General features: G+C 40.6%; 1 protein-coding gene across 1 annotated transcript in view; it reads left to right on the plus strand.

Annotated features, from left to right (window-relative positions):
• The window catches only part of LOC109637276 (A disintegrin and metalloproteinase with thrombospondin motifs 7), a 61,534-nt gene that overhangs the window by 42,369 nt on the left and 2,467 nt on the right, over positions 1-16,698 (plus strand). The window contains exons 17-23 of the mRNA XM_020099524.2: positions 594-720; positions 2,623-2,836; positions 3,779-5,599; positions 5,967-6,119; positions 7,144-7,317; positions 7,518-7,664; positions 9,334-9,496. Of these exons, the coding sequence (XP_019955083.2) occupies positions 594-720; positions 2,623-2,836; positions 3,779-5,599; positions 5,967-6,119; positions 7,144-7,317; positions 7,518-7,664; positions 9,334-9,496 (2,799 nt within the window). The remainder of the gene's footprint in view (positions 1-593; positions 721-2,622; positions 2,837-3,778; positions 5,600-5,966; positions 6,120-7,143; positions 7,318-7,517; positions 7,665-9,333; positions 9,497-16,698) is intronic.

Here is a 16,698-nt window from a genome sequence, read left to right on the forward strand (position 1 = left end):
AGCCTCAGGAATCAAATCGTTTTATGTGTTGCTTTGTGTAATTCTGACGGAAATAGAGCTCAGTATTTCTGATAGAGATTGGCCAATATATATACAGTATATTAAAAAATTGCGATATTTATATATGTCTTTATCAAACCCTCAAGACAAATATGTACTTGAGAATTGAAATTTTACCATTTAACCATAAGCTTTATTTAAAATAAATAACCAAATACAACCTAATATATAAATCTTGAACTAGTTTAGTTTTTTTACATGAAGTATGAACATAGATTTTCTCACTGAGGCAGGAAGAAAAACACATTTGTTTTCATTTATATAATTCTGTGTTAGTTGTGTTACTGTCAAATATATATTTCCTCATTATGGTGAGAGGTATTAATTAGAGAGAGTATTATTGTTTTTAATTATGTCTAAGAGCCATAAGCCATATTTTATATTTATTTCTGATGATGTATTCCGGTTTAATGAAGTAGAAATGTGTTGCTGTGTCTTCAGTCATGTTATTTCTCCTTGATTCTTAATCACACACCAGTGGTGTCTCTTCAGGTTTTTCATTTTTCTTTCCTCTCCTCCCTCTGGTGTTTCAGGTGTTCAGAGGCAGATTGTTCACTGTGTGGAAAAGACAACAGGGATCGTGGAGGAGCAGTTCTGTGACCCCTCAACCCGACCCGACGATAATAGAACCAGCTGTAACAAGGACCCGTGTCCAGCCACGTGAGTTCATGTGATTAAGCAGATGACTCACACGCTTGTTTTTGAAATAAAAGGAGCAAACACTAATTATCCAAGACACCAAACCCAACTGCAGAGGGTGTAACATGTGATTGTACAGCAGAAAAACATGCTGTTTTAATTATAAATCAGTTTTATTTACCAGACTTGTCCAGTGTTTTAAGGAGGGCTGTTACCTTGATCTTCGGTTCAGTCTAAATTCCTCACATAATTAATAATGGGCCTCCATGTGCTGTTTAGTCTTTCAATATGTTAATAGTTATCTTTTCGAATCAAGGGCTCGATAATATTCTTCCATCGAGCTGTGCTTTAAATTTTCTGGCCAAAAGCAGAGGTCTGTAAATGTTTGTTTATCAATTTGTGATTATAGGTTTGACCTCTTTAATCTCTCTGCATTTCCAAAAGCAACAAAAACAGATGTTTGCCTGCATTCTGTGCATCTGCAGTTTTTTTGTGTCGTGTTATCCACTATTTCGTTCTTCTGGACTTGTTTACACCTTTTCAACCTGACAGTTTGTTTTGAAAGATCCGTACTCACAGAGAAATCTTGGTTATTTTAAAAGGGTGTGAAGAGATTTCTCAGACGGGACAGGTGTAAAGTGTCACAGCTGGCGTGTTGCTGCACTGACATCAAAGCATCGACGCTCTTAAGATTATTCCACTCCCACACTTTTCTCCGCACCAAAGTGCAGCAGCAGCTTGTTAACGTGCGGTCGTAACGGCTCCGTTTCCTCTCAGACACGTCCAGATAAATGTGTCAGCATCAGGCCCGTCGCTGCAGATGAGAAGTGAAAGAACAGTCTGTGTCTTTTAATCTTTTTTTTTTATGTAAGATATATATTTATATTATAATTTTCATAAGTGGTAATCAATTAAACCCACAAGGAAATCCAGTTTCTTATGAAGAAGCACAAATTGCCCTGTGCCTGTCATCAGTGAACAGCTGGAGTTATATTGTGTTTTTGATTTGAAGTGTTTTATTCCCACTGTTAGAAATCAGCAGATTAATGCTGGTAATTAATTATGTGTAATTGTTTTGGGGCTGGTGTGAGTACATGTCCCGTGTGGTGGTGATGAAGGACAACAACTGTGGATAATAAGCTGCTAGGCAGCTGTAAAATGACCTCACCACATGAAGTTTCACGCTCCACTACCAAATATGATTTCTGGTCATTTTATGAAAAAACCCTCAGTCACGCTGAGTTTTGAAATTAAAATATCACCAACATATTCAGCCTCAAACATCTCAGTCTGTTCCTCTTTCTGTCTCTGTTGCCCTTGAGTGAGCATCCTAACAATGGTTGTTCATTTGTGTTACAACAACTTGTCACAACAACTGTGCAGCCGAAAATGTGCGTCATGTTTTGTTTTCCTTGAAAAATCAGGCTCCTGCCTTTCTTTACCACCTTTTTACCCCCCGTTAGTCTGATCTCTGCAGGGCTCTATGCCAACTGTTCCAAAACCACAACTTGCTACTAAACAGCTTTTTCCTTTTGGACCCCTGGGCTCTGGGACTCCCTGCCTGGAAATCAATCTCAGGCAGACACACTTTTGAAATGTCTACTCAATACTCACTTTTATTGTTTGGTGTGTTCCATTTGTTTAAACTTATTTTTGTTTTTGATTTTATAAAAAAAAAGGTAGGATTATTAGTATTATTGGGACACAATATTGAAATTGCTATAGATTGCTATCACATATATCCATCTATAGCTGTAGAAGAATAGACGAATGACATATTGGGCCAAAAACCGTAATTATCTCTAATGAGGGACTCTGCAATTAGGTGCAACTTGATTAAATGTAAGAACCTTGGCAGAGGTTTGCTCTCTGCTGAGTGCCATTACAACAGTAAACTGGACATGTTTGTGTGTCTGTGTGTAGATGGTGGGTCGGGGAATGGCAGAAGTGCTCGGCCAGCTGTGGGAGCTCGGGCCTGGCTAAAAGGACCGTGCTCTGCATCCAGGCAGTGAGTGTGGAGGAGCAGAAAGCCCTGCAGCCCAGCGAATGTGAGCACATGTCCAAGCCTGAGTCTCTATCCTCATGCAACACAGACATCCCCTGCCCTGCAGACTGGACCGCTGGCAGCTGGTCAAAGGTGAGCCTGAGTCTGTGAAGGTCTGGTTTGTCAGCAGCTGTGTTGTTTCATTAAAGAGGAAAAGGTTTCATATTCTACTTGTATTTCTTCTTTTGTCAACGTATCCAAATAAGTTTCTACAACTCTTTGAAAGTAAAAAATGCTAGAAATGTAACTATGACTCACAGACACAAACTGTTCTTGTTGTTCTGCAGCTCACTTCTGTCCTTTAGGAATGTCAACAGGGTAACGGTAACAATCCTGACCCTGAGACCTTTGGCAGCACCTCTCTACACTGATATGTTTTAATATATGTAGTATTTCAATTGAAAACGTAAGAAGAAAGTTGCATTACTTTTTAGTTTTAAATGCAATTTCATGATGGATGTATTGAACAATATTGAGTGAAAAAGTACTGATATTGCGAGAATACAGAAAATGAGCATTTAGGACATTACCAGTTGGGAGAATCGCTGGAGTTCTACTCCCTCTGGACGTAAAATCTTGATGAGCAGTCTCATTTCTTGAGAAACTATGAAATCTATTTTAGTAGCACGCAGATGTAGTGTCGCAGTTTACTAGAAAACATTTTCTCCTTCTCAAAAAAGACAATTTCCTCCAAGTCAATGATGTTCTTCCCTTGGAAAAGACTTAGTTTCTCTCACAATCTTCTTATGTGGTGCTGATGAGTCAAAAGATTAAGTATTACATTATTCTTGAAACCTGTAATTAAGAATAACTTAATATACTTCACATTCCTCCTCTCTTCATAGGCATCAGACGGATCTTGTAGCCTAAAATTCTGAATACATTCTTATAATATTAGGACTTAATTCTGGAAATCTCAATTTTTTTCCCCAGTTTGTGTATGTTTTTAAACCAAACTGTAAACTTCTCATCCTGGAGAAACACCAATCGTGCTCCGGACGTAATCAGCATTGTTCCCTCTCCTCTTTCCTGCAGTGTTCACTTACTTGTGGAGGAGGACTTCGTCGCCGTAATGTAACCTGCTCTAGAAACACAGGCGTTGACTGCGACCCCCAACAGAAACCTCTGGCCGTCAGCTCCTGTTACACTCAGGACTGTCCGCAGGTTGTGGAAAACTTCGGAGGTAACGATTGGTCTGGGAGCGGCTGGCCGAGCAAAGAGGTGCTGAATGAAATCAACTCCATACCTGAAGTTAAACCTCCCTCTAAATACAGCACCACCAGAAGCCAACCAAGAACTCACAATGACCTCAGTAACACTGTGGAGGGAGATTTCCACTACCACAACAACATTGAAAATATTAATCACAACACTGTCCAAGTTGATGATTTTTACTACGACTATAACTTCATCAACTTCCATGAAGACTTGTCGGACGACTTTGAGGGCGATGGGAACGATTCGGAGGACAGTCACAGGTTAGATCCCCCAGAGGAGGACACGTCAACCCGCAGCACGAATGAAAACGCCCACATGGGAAGCACAAGAGCCCCCACGGCTGCTTCAGATATTTTTACAATTTCAAAGGCCACTGCCCACACAATGAACACTGAAAAGCCACAGAGCACAAATCTGGACAATGTGAAGGACGGCGGAAACTCAGGAGCAAAGGAGTCTGCACCAACGAATTCTGAAAATGTGGACGACTTTCTCTCAGAGGATTATTTCCTGCCTGTGTCTGCCACTCGCTCTCCGCCATTGTCTACAACTCAGCATTCACAAGCGATAAATGAGAGACAGGACAATGTGTGGTGGCCTGAAAACATGAGCACAACGCCGAGTCTGGAATCCACCACAGAGGAGCCGACACAGGATGTGACACGGAGACAATACGTGGAGGAGAATGACAATAATTATGACTATTTCACAGAGGAAGAAACTCACACTGAGGATGAAACTGTGACTCCAAAACACCCTGCTCCTACTCCCAGATACCAAACAGTTATCAGCACTATTGTTGCTTCAACAGTGATCGAACAGGAGGAGGAGAAAGATGATTATTATGATAATGAATACAGTTACAATGAAGAGAGAACACCAGGTCCAGATATCTCTGCAGACCCAGATGATGAAGAGAATCCAGAACCTTTAGGTTCTCCCTCACCAGAAACTATAATTCATGTAAAGACACAAGTCCAGCTGGAGGAGCGTGCTTCAGAAATACCTCAAACAACCAGTCGACCAACAATCATTTCTTTAACATCGGAGGATCTGCACTTGGGTCGGACTGATTTTAATGCGGTATTTTCCACTAGTGAGGGAGAGTCATGGGGTTCTGACCTTGACCTCAGCACAACCTGGAGTCCTGCCTCTCAGAGATCCACCGCTCTCCCCTCTCCCATTCTGCACATCTCAGGAAGCCGAGAGGCCTCCGATGACTCCACATCATTAACTGGTACAGACATCATACCTCCCACAAACCTGGAGGGAGCCACTCGACCTTCTCCAGCTGGGTTCCTTCCAGCTGCGATAAAACAGATACCTACACAAACTGCTTTCACTGAGACAACTGGAACAGACTCCACATCCCAGTCTCCACCGTTTGATTTGGCTGATTTTGACTACAACGAAATACTCGTTCCCCCGATGGCGAGGAGCAGCGGTGACAGCGACCCTGGTCCTTCTCATCACTTCCCGACAGCCTCCGCAACGACCCCTGAATTCAGCACAAAACAAGTGGAATCAACTCATCCACCTCCGCTGAGGCCACGTCTCCCAGTTCCAACATCTGACCAAACTTCAGCTGCCACGCCACCCACCACCGCTGCCCACTGGGTCGCCGCCAACTGGAGTGCCGTGAGTTAATCTGCACATCCGCTGTGTTCCACTGTTGATATCACATCTGCTTTTTGTTATTCAGGCACAGCCTCCAGTTTTGGTTCATGCACACATTCATCTGAAATCTCTATAGAACACAATCTGGTATCATGTCAGTGTATGCGATGATTCTCTCGACTCTCACCCCTGCTGTGTTGGATATAGGAATTTTCAGAATTTGCATTTATTTGCATTTCGTCTGAAAGCCAGACCCCCCACACACACACACACACACACACACACACACAACACAATCTCAGGATTCCACACGATTAGCATTGTTGTCACTGAGGCTCATTGTGCATCATGAAGTTTAAGTGGTGTTAAAGTTCTTCTGGTAATGCAGTGCTCCACCAGCTGTGGTCTTGGTGCGATCTGGAGGAGTTTGGCATGCAGCACTGGCTCCGACTCCGACTGTGATCCAGCCAAGAGGCCCGCACCGGCCCAGAGGTGTTACCTCCGCCCCTGCTCCATGTGGAAAGTTGGGGAATGGAGTAAGGTGAGACTACTACCAAGATGTTTTTTATGACATGAGTGTTGTTTTACCTTTTTTTTTTTGGGAAAATTGATACCCCCAAAAAATAGCTGGATTGTTAAAATCCTATTTCTGTTTAATACGCACAGTGCTAACTCTGCTTTAAAATCCCTCTCCATACATACAGATTTACTTTCAATACATTTTCATTGTATTTTGTTTAATTTTAAAATAACGAGCAGATAGATGAGATGTGCTGCACAAGTGAGGCAATCAGAGAGAGAGAAGCACTTGTAGTATAGAGTGAGTGATTTATTATTAATGGGTATAAGTCTTTGAAGACATCTGGACGTCTTTTAAATCAGTTTTCACAGAACAATGTCATTATTCTTTAATGTGTCCTTTTTATTTTCAATAATTAATTCCAGCCACTGTTTCTTTTTGTTTTTAATCTGTTGTTGTGTTGAAGTACATTTATTTTGTGCACTATTGTGTTTTTTGTCCCCTCTTGTATTTAGATTAGAATTTTTTTTTTTTACTCCATTGCTGCCCACATTTTATTTAAAACATTTTTTAAATACAGTGAGATCCAAGAATAGGTGTGATTCACAGAGACATTTTCATAGCGCATAATGGAATGAGCAGGGATTAAAGACCTATGCATAGAAACATGCTTCCTCAAAAAAGGTTAAGTACACTGCTATTTTTCAAAAAGGGCTGAAGCTGCACTGACAAGATACTTGCGTGAACAGCTTGAACTGGGCTCCCCGACAGAAGAGATCGTGTGTCTCAGTTGGACTTTCCCGGTTAAGTATAGGATAAGTAAATAATAATTTCAAGAAGACTTCAGTCAGTCAGGTCAGAAGTCATCCAGGTGTAGTAAGTCAAAGGTCCTGAAAGTGCTGTTTAGCCTTGAAGACATATTTGCTGCTCATCCATCACATGAAGCTGTCCTCAGTTCTCCAGCGTCTATGACTCACTTCTGGACAATTATAAGCTCAAGTACCCAAAAAATCTATGAGCAACAGTCATCTGTGTATTTTCCCAGTGCTCCAAGAACTGTGAAGGTGGCGTTAAATCCCGAGAGGTCCAGTGTTTTGACATGAGGGATCAGAGACCCCTCCGACCTTTCCACTGCCGGGCAATGTCCTCCAGGCCTCAAACCCAAATACCCTGTGACTTTCAGCCATGTCTCGACTGGTACTCCTCCTCCTGGGGTCAGGTGAGTAGCAGCTGTAGCAGCAATAACAATATTGATTGAGTTGACTGGAGTGATGCTGATAATTACCACTTATAGAAACCTTGAGCAACCCACCCAGTCAATATTGTACTGTGTGTGTGTGTGTGTGTGTGTGTGTGTGTGTGTGTGTGTGTGTGTGTGTGTGTGTGTGTGTGTGTGTGTGTGTGTGTGTGTGTGTTCAGTGCTCTGAGGTGTGTGGAGGAGGCGAGCAGCAGCGTATAGTCACATGTCCAGAGGAGGATCGATGTGAGAGGGAGCTTCAACCCAGCAACATCCAACCATGTAACAGCCAGCCTTGTGCTCAGTGGCTCACTGGATCATGGGGACAGGTACACTACGCATGCACACACACATCTACATTGTGTGTGTGGAGGGGAGTCTGAATAGACTCAGTCTGGAGTTTTAAAGCAAAATCCTCTCAAGCTGAGTGTCTGTCTCACCTTCATTCTACCGCTAGAATAAACACAGACCCTTCTGAATAATCAAATATCCTTTTTTTCCATCAAGTAGTGGAGGCAGGATTTTTAATGTGATTCACTGTGGTTAAAGCAACATTATACAAGTATTTTAAATTAAAATAGTAACTTCAGTGACATGGAATATGGAGAATTGTGCCACTGTTGCTCAGTAGTTTCACAAGCTGCTTTCAACGTGCACTGAAGTCCAGATATTTTCCTGATATTTCCTGGAGTGAGAATGTTAATGTCCAAATCAGTTGCCCCAGATTGTTTCCACATTTTAATCTTTTCCTGCCAGCTCCCTTTTAAAATATCCAGACAATGTTTGAAAGAGCCCATGTGAGACGGCAGGAGAGAGATTCACAGTGAGTCAGACACAAAACTGGAGGAAAAAGAAGAGAGACAAGAGCCAACACCAGTGTCGCTGTGCAGTAGACAAAAACATGTGATGTCTTCAGAGGAATTTATGAAAAACTCCAGAAAATGTCCAGAGTCCATGTCTGAAAACATCTTTGTTGTTTCTTTAATACACAATCAAACAGCTGCAGGCAGATGTTTTCGCTATAATCGAACTGGGAATCACAAAGTGTGAGTTTCAGTTGTGTCCACAAAGGCAGGTGTTTTAATTCTTTAATTCTTTTTAATCCTTTAAATACATCAGCAGTGGAAAACACCATGAGAGTTTAAGATATTTGATCTTTAATTAAGCTTAAACGTGTCCACTGCTGCATTTATATTAGTTCTATCAGTGAATACACGCAATCACAAGCTCCGCGCAAACAACTGCTCCTGGAAGCAGCTGCTGTCAATCAACCTTTATTCATATTGCACCTTTTAAACTAATCAGTTGCAGTTCAAAAGTGAAAAAGTTGATAAAACAAGACAGAATAATAAGAATGGAATTATAAAATACCACCAGAAATATTTGTATAAATGAATATATTTACAAACACTATATGGATCCAGACTGAGTTTAAACACATCTTTCTATCCAGCTCCTCTCAGCTCCTCTGGGAGGCTGCTCCATCACCTCGGAGCCTAATGGCTGAATGCTTTTGTTCTGCTTTGGGGAACAGCTAAAAGAGAAGAACCTGAGGATTCTTACTAGTAGCTGAACCTGCACATTCACATCTGCTAAGACTCAACAATTTTAAACATGATTGTTTAGTTCTCCCAGTAGAGATTTAAATTTACCTGAATTCTTTCTTTGTCAGAGAAGAGTTAAGAGAAAGTGGAAAACAAATCCTGCCACTGCCTCCTAATCTGCATCAAAATTTAACAGGTTCTCCACAGGATTCACCCTTTCATCGAGTTTGCTGGAAGTGGGATCAGTTAGTTTTTGCATAATCCTGCAGCTAAATGAGTCAACAAACAAACAGAAGAAGGTGAAAACATAATCTCCTTGGCGGAGGTAATAACTGGAACGGAGAAAACCAGGGTCTGATAACACTGATAATGTTGCAGATGTGATTAATCCACAAAATAAATAAAGTTTTTTGACAATGTTAAACTCAGACGACATGTTTTCCTTTCTCCTCAGTGTTCGGCCTCTTGTGGCGGCGGAGTTCAGCATCGACTCATCAAATGTGTCGACACTAAGGCTGAGACAGAAGAAGAAGTGGATCAAGCTCGGTGCGACCACGAGCCGCAGCCTGAGATCATCCAGAAGTGCAGTTTACAGGAGTGCGAGAGCGCCCCCTCTGGTGAGTAACCCAGCCTGTAAACAAACTAATGCATGTTTATTTGGTGAGTAATATAAGATTATTAAGGGTTATTCAGATAATCCTTTTGTCTTGGATGTGTAGAACTATTGAATCGGGTAACATGATTGCAGAGAGCACAGTGAGGCTCCAGCTGGTGGTTCGGTGAAAAGATTAAATAGAAAACAATGATAAATGCTCTTCACATCCCTGATGAGAAACTGGAGGATTTATATTTTTCTGCTGTCACCAACACATTCTCCTGCCCAACAACAATGTGCAATATCCAGACTGACAAAAGAGCAATAATTATATTTTATATTATAAGTAATAACACATATTTTATTGCATTATTTTAAAACATCCGATGGTCCCAGCCATCCAAATCTGGGAGATTCTCAGATATATATTAGATATATATCAACAGCAGCATTGCTATCACTGGGGATCCACCAGCTCTTCCTCGAATGATGCAACATGGAAAGGCTGACAACTGCATCCTGAAAGGTTTTCTTTGTCAAGCGGGCACAAGAGAAGGACTTCTGCAATCAAAGAAACCATTCACACTCGTAAATTATGGGCCATCTGCTGCTCTGGATGGAATTAGTTTCTGTCACACAGTATCCGAAAAACTCAGCCGCGGCAGAGCTGAAGTTTATATCTGGCTTTGATATGCGGGTCTCTTTGAGGATGATAATAGGCCTCCATTTTTGTAGTAGTGGTGGATGTTCGCTCCAGAGGATGAGGAGTGGGTTACAGCGGCCGCCCCCTCCCTTCATCACCCTCATAGTACAAGACACATCATCGTAATCTCCGAATATATACATCACTGTTGCAGCTCCTCTTATATTTGTGTCGTCTGCAGCTAGACAAATATGATTTTAACTTTTTCTCTCAATTGTCTGATGTAAGCCACAGCAGTTCAGTGGCATTTCTGTTTGATATATATCGGATATGAAATCGCAGTGTTCCTCAGAGCGCAGCCTGTTACTGTCTGAGCGCCGGCTTGGCTGACATTTTGAAGGCACACAAGGTCTTTAAGTCTTATCGTGAATATTTGAAGCGCATGATAATATGACAGCCAACAGCAGGCCATGCTAGCGCTGTGTGTGACCCAGTAGCTCAGCAAAGCTTCAACGAGGCAATCAGGTGCTCGCATAATTTTTTTTCTCCTCCCGGTCGTTGAACCAGACAAGTTTTCGGTCAGAACCTGCACAAACTGCTGCACGTGTAGTCGGCCTTAAAAGAGGGGAAACTCCAGCAACACTTAATGAGCCGACCACTCCTTTCAACTTGCGATCCTCAAGTCATCCAAAGACAGGTGCATCTCGGAAGGAGGTGAAGTCGTGACAAAAGTCCCTGCTCATGTCTTCACATTATCATAATTCACATGTGAAACATTGCAACAGTGAAACAGTGCACTCGCGTGTGCCATTTTGAGTTTGACTCAAATCTTGTCGGTTATTAAGATAAAAGAAAACAGCAGATTGAATCCAGAATAAATTGTCACAATCAAAAATTGAAATCTCCCTGGAATTGACTGAAAATACATTTCAGATATTCTGTTATCAGGGCTTGTGGTACACAGGAGTCGTATAATAAGTTTGCTCGGCAGGGAATGAGCTGCTTTCTCATACGGAAAAATATCCCTTCTTCACAAAATCTGTAGCTAAAGCAGCAGAACATTAAAACATAACAAAGCCCCAAATGTGATAACTTCCACATTAACCATCTGTTGCAATAGAAGTGTTCATGGTTCATCGTACTTTTCTGAACATGTGACTCAGTTATTTATCTTTAAGTTACTTGAGGTCAGTGAATTGCATTGATGGCTCTAATCAAACACCTTTTGTGTGAGTCTCAATCATCGCAGCAGTTTGATTAAATCAACTCTGAGGAGGTAACTCATTGAGTGTGAAATGCTTCACAAACATGACGATTATTGTCCTGAGGGAAGTGAGTTCATGGTGAAAAATAACTTACTGAAATAATCATTACTATCAGTAGAGAACAGCTTTCATGAGCATAAAAATACAGAAGATGCATAATCACAGCTACATTAATATACGATATCAAAACACGGTTCTTTAAAACAAAAATTCACTAAAATGTCAAAAAAAAAGACGTATATTATTTATTTTATTGACTTGTGTCCTTACATCTTCCAAAATGTTTCGAACAATGATCAAATCCTCAACTTTAGCCGACGTAATGGGACATTTCATTTTCTTTACCTGTGGCTTTGTTCATCTCTGCTACAACCTCCGATGCCAATAACAAATGGCGAAGGAGAAACTCCGGTCGGCTATTTATTCCTTAAACTGTTTGTATCGATCACTTGTGAAGGATCAGGATCAGTAACATGAATAAAACATGTTTTGAGCCTGAGGTAGAGGTAGAGTTTCTTCAGTGGGAGTGAAAACTATGATTCGCATGATCCCAAGCTGCTTCGCTGTGTTTTGGATTGAGAGACCCCTCACGACGTTTTCAAATTACAAAAGTGAGATCTTACTGTGAAACATAATCTAATGAATTATTGATATTTTCTGCAATGTTCAGGAAACTTTGGGATGTTTTTCTTCCCCAAGTGAAAATTCCTGAAAGTAAAATCTGATCTTACACCAAGTGTTTTCTTTGAATTCAAATGAGTACCTGTTTCCTCTTGTCCTGCATTCCTGTCAAATCCCCTGAGCATCACTCCACATCGCTGCTTATGGACAGATATTAATTCAGAGATATCCGGATGCTGCATTGATCCATGAGAGCAAATCTAAATGTAATAGGACACAGATTGAAATCCTCTCTCCAGACTTAATGGAGACTAGACGTGATGGAAATGTAAAGTGAAGAAGCAGGAGGTAATTCCATCCATTGCACAGAGAATGTTCTTACGTGTGGGCGTGTGCAATAAAAGGTTGTCAACTGCACTTTTTAGAGTTTTCTTAGTAACTGATCATAAATGTCAGTAATCAGAGTGGACAATGGTCAGGAAGGAAGGTTTGTCAGATCCGACTCAGGCAGCATTTCATCTGACATTTGATAAAGGTCACGAGTCAACATAACATGCCCCACTGTGAAATATTGACCAAAACAATACTCCAGTCTGATCCGTATTCGAGTCTGTGCCGAACTGATCCAAGCAGCTTCAGAATCAGAGAGCGTTATTGTCATTGCACAAAATAATACCACGAGATTTACTTTGACAAAACATACACACATTCCTGCACACACCTCTTTCGACATTGATAAATATTAAAATGAGAAAATGAGAAACCAGCATAATTAGGGCATCATAATAGGCACTGTAAAATATATTTTATAATATTGCACATGAGCAAAGCCAGTACTCAAACAAATATTATTGACTTGATATATTTCAATTAAACATTTAACTGTTTTACATGAGTTCAATGTTAAGAGTCACTAATGAAGTGTTTTCCATCATGTGGAGTTAGTGTGAATAAATCAATCATCACAATATTAATTATAAGTTTAACATTATTTCATTAAATCATTCTCAAGTTATTTGATTTATTCACACTAACTCAACATGATTCAAATCACTGTTTTAGGCATAATTCTTTGTTTTACTTTTTCGACACAGACGATGGCACAAACTATGACTTTTAATTCAGACTGTGAAACGGGATGTGTGAGACCAGGTGTGAGTGAACCCAGGACAGATTTTTCCTTTTTAAATTGCAACAACAAATCTCGGCCCCAATCATTAGTATCCCGCCATGAAGCGGAGGCTGGTTTCTCAGCAGCAGCTGGATTAGTTGAAGCAAGTCCATCCTGCACAAGGACAGGTCATGTGTTTCTGAAGAATGAGATGGGAAAAAAACAATGACGTATTTGACATTAATGACCTTTGACACGTCTTCTTTAACCTCAGCTGCAGCGAGGGCGCTGAAGTCCCTGATCCTGAACTCTGTCCCCTGAAGAAACTCTTACGTCTTCAAATCGACTGCCTGCGCTTCTTCTATATATGAGCACATATGTCGAGATCATTTTGTTGTTGTCTTGTTAGATTAAATTTCTTTGGCTCGATGGTGAACTCATTTGAGACCCACCACCGGCTATAGAGTAAACCAGGAAGCTTTGCCAATCCAAACACAGTTCTGCAGGAAAAACACAGAGACCTGATGTGGTATCTATTTCATTTTGACATTAACATGCAGTCGTTAACTGTGATTTGCTTTTCCCACAAACACACGTGTTGGGAACAAATCAAAATAACGTTCGCGAATCCTGGATCAAAGATGGAACTCGTACCTCCACCAAGGTCCAACAGTCCCCTTAAATTCAATCAAGCTGCAACACCACATTACACACACTCATGGGTATTTTTGCTTTCACAAAAATTCGATGATGAACATGGATTCTGTAGTTTATGTGTGACAGGCAGACAAACTTCAGACGGTATTAATGATTGCCAGCATTTATTAAGTGCCCAGCGTTTGAAGATTGGACGATTGATCTGATTCTCATGTCCTTGGGTCGACCCTCTGATGAATCCCACATCAGTGGGATCCAAGCGGACCCTCACATACCTGCACCAGCCGAAGGCAGAGGGGAGACCGATGGTTGTTTAAACAAAGCGTGACCTGCGTTTAGCGTCAGGGTTTCAGAGACCGTCAGAAGCTAATGAGCTACATTGTGTTGGTTTAATGAATAAATAATAAAGTCATTATAAAGAGGTGATGTAGTCATTATGCTTTTGGTTTGGTTTCATAACACCACTCAAAAGTTATTGAAAATCTCATTAAAGATTATTCACCACTGGATTTGTTTGGGTTTATTGAGAAAAAAGCAGAGTTCATGATTATAATAATAATAATAATACCCTGGCAGGTTAATTTTTCTAGTTACCTCCGCAAAGGTGCTTGTGTTTCCATTTGTGTTCATGCAAAAACTACTCAACTGATTAGCATGATATTTTCTGGAGGCTTGAAATCATTTATTTCTCTCCTGACATAGTACTTGTTGTCGTCTTGTGTCGTATGAAAGACGCTGGTGTGTTCCAGAGTTTCTTTCACAATGATCTACAACCTGTTTCAGTGTTTCTTTTCCACAGGGAACAACAAAGTGACGCATTTTTTCCACCTTAGAAAATAAGCTAATTTAGATCCATTTAAATCCTGACAGGAATAAATATCCTGGCAACAATAGTGTCTAGTAACAGCTGAAGAAAGGTTGAGGTTACCTGAGCTCACCATGTCTCAGTGAAGGGTGAAATATGTTTCTGTAATTTAAAACCACCAGAGGATTTTGGAGGCATGAGCCAAAGGTCTAAGCTTTTCTCCAGCAGTCCTCTAAAATATCTTTATTTCATTGGATCAGACTGAAGTGACAGAAATATTAAACTTCCTTCAGAGATCCCAGCAGGACTCTATTTTCAATATTGGTATTATAATGCATCAAGTGAGTCGTGCAAGGTGATAAAACTACATGGAAATATTACATAATTCTGCAGCTTTATTGAGCTTTACAGAGATTTAGCTTGTTGTTCATCTGTCCAGCCCACAACTCTACTGCTCTCAGAGTATTTAAGTCTCTTACAAGCAGCTGTATTCGTGTAAAAGACTCTAAAATACCAGTCGGACCCCATGTACTCAGCCGGCGACACAGATAGAGAGCAGCTGGTGAACACCGTGTAGCGGCTACACATTCAAATATTTCCCCCTGGAGTTGGTCAACAGAACTGAAGGAGAGTAAATGTTCGGACTGTTTCTCAATTTTTGCAACAAAAGATTTGCAGATGGAAGTCAAACAAAAGATTTGCAGATGGAAGTCAAACAAAAGATTGGCAGATGGAAGTCCATTATCACCTCATGGAGGTTATGTTTACACCCCTATAGTAATTAGCTTGATTAGATTTAAGGTTTTGCGAAGGTATTCGCTCGAAGTGACTTCCAGTTAGGTTTTTTTTTCAATTCAATTTTATTTGTATAGCGCCAAATCATAATATACATTATCTCAAGGCACTAGAAGGTCAATACCTTGTTTGATTGTTTGTGGGACTACGCAATTTACTGAACAGATTTTGTTGGTTCTCGTGGACGAATGGGGTATGGGCCGAAAGAAACCTCATTAACCTTTAGAGCAGACTAGAAAAAGAAGAATCTAATATCTATGAACAGGGGAAATTTGCTGCAGACCTGGATATTAATCCAATACCTGATCTCAATACTAAATGCAATATGGTGATGAAGAGGTGTTGGTTGATGGAGCTCGTGCTCTCAGAGTCGCCTCTAGTGATTTACAGTTAATGGTTTTCATCTGCATTTGTTTGTCTGACTGTCTGCATGAATTCCTTATCAAAAAATAATTATTAAAAATGTTGAAAAACGCCTGCAACTCACAATTTTCAAGAATGTGTGGATCTGCCCCCTGATCCAGATCCACACCAAAACGTAATGGGTTCTCTTCTGGCCAAAACCACATCCCCTTCTGCCAAGAAAAAATAGAGATCCATTTTTGTGTATTTTTTGTGTAATCTTGCATACAAACAAATAAACAAACCAACAAAAACTTCCTTGGAGGATCGATTTTTGAGCAAATATGAATATAATATTTTCTCTGTTTGAAACATGGTGGTGATAGGGTTTTGGTGGAGGTATGCAGTCTCTGAGCACCCTGTAGTTTTAAAATATTGATCATACAGAGATATGTAGGTCATATGGGCTTGTGCAATATTTAATTGTGCTCATTTCAATCCCTTATGGTCCTTCATCAGCCTTTCACTCTTGAAATGTTCCTCACTGAGCTATTGTCTTCCCTGGCCTGTCCATTTATAATGCTTCACTTAACTTTCTGTGAACTTTGTATTAGTAACCAATGCACAGCCACATCCACTGATACCAGGGATCCATAAGGTGAAGAGGGGCTGGAAAACCATAATTGGATTTTTTGTTGTTGTTGTTACCTAACCCAATATTCCTGGGTATTATTATATTCCATATAACTCCACATCTCCTGTGTCCTTTTGTCCCTTTCTGCTGTTCAGTCAGGGGTACGCTGCTTAGTCAAAGATAACAACTGGGGGTGAGATGAGATGCACAAAGGAAATATTGTGTATTGAGCAGAAGCAGTGACGCCTCTTTCGCACGTGTCAACACCTATTGTACAATCTTTTTTTTCTGCTTCACTTCAGACTGCAGAGGCGTTACTGCCGATTGTGTGCAATTCCATAACAAGAACGT

The sequence above is a fragment of the Paralichthys olivaceus genome, chromosome 1 (assembly GCF_024713975.1).
Source record: "Paralichthys olivaceus isolate ysfri-2021 chromosome 1, ASM2471397v2, whole genome shotgun sequence".
In the NCBI taxonomy this organism is placed as follows: Eukaryota; Metazoa; Chordata; class Actinopteri; order Pleuronectiformes; family Paralichthyidae; genus Paralichthys; species Paralichthys olivaceus.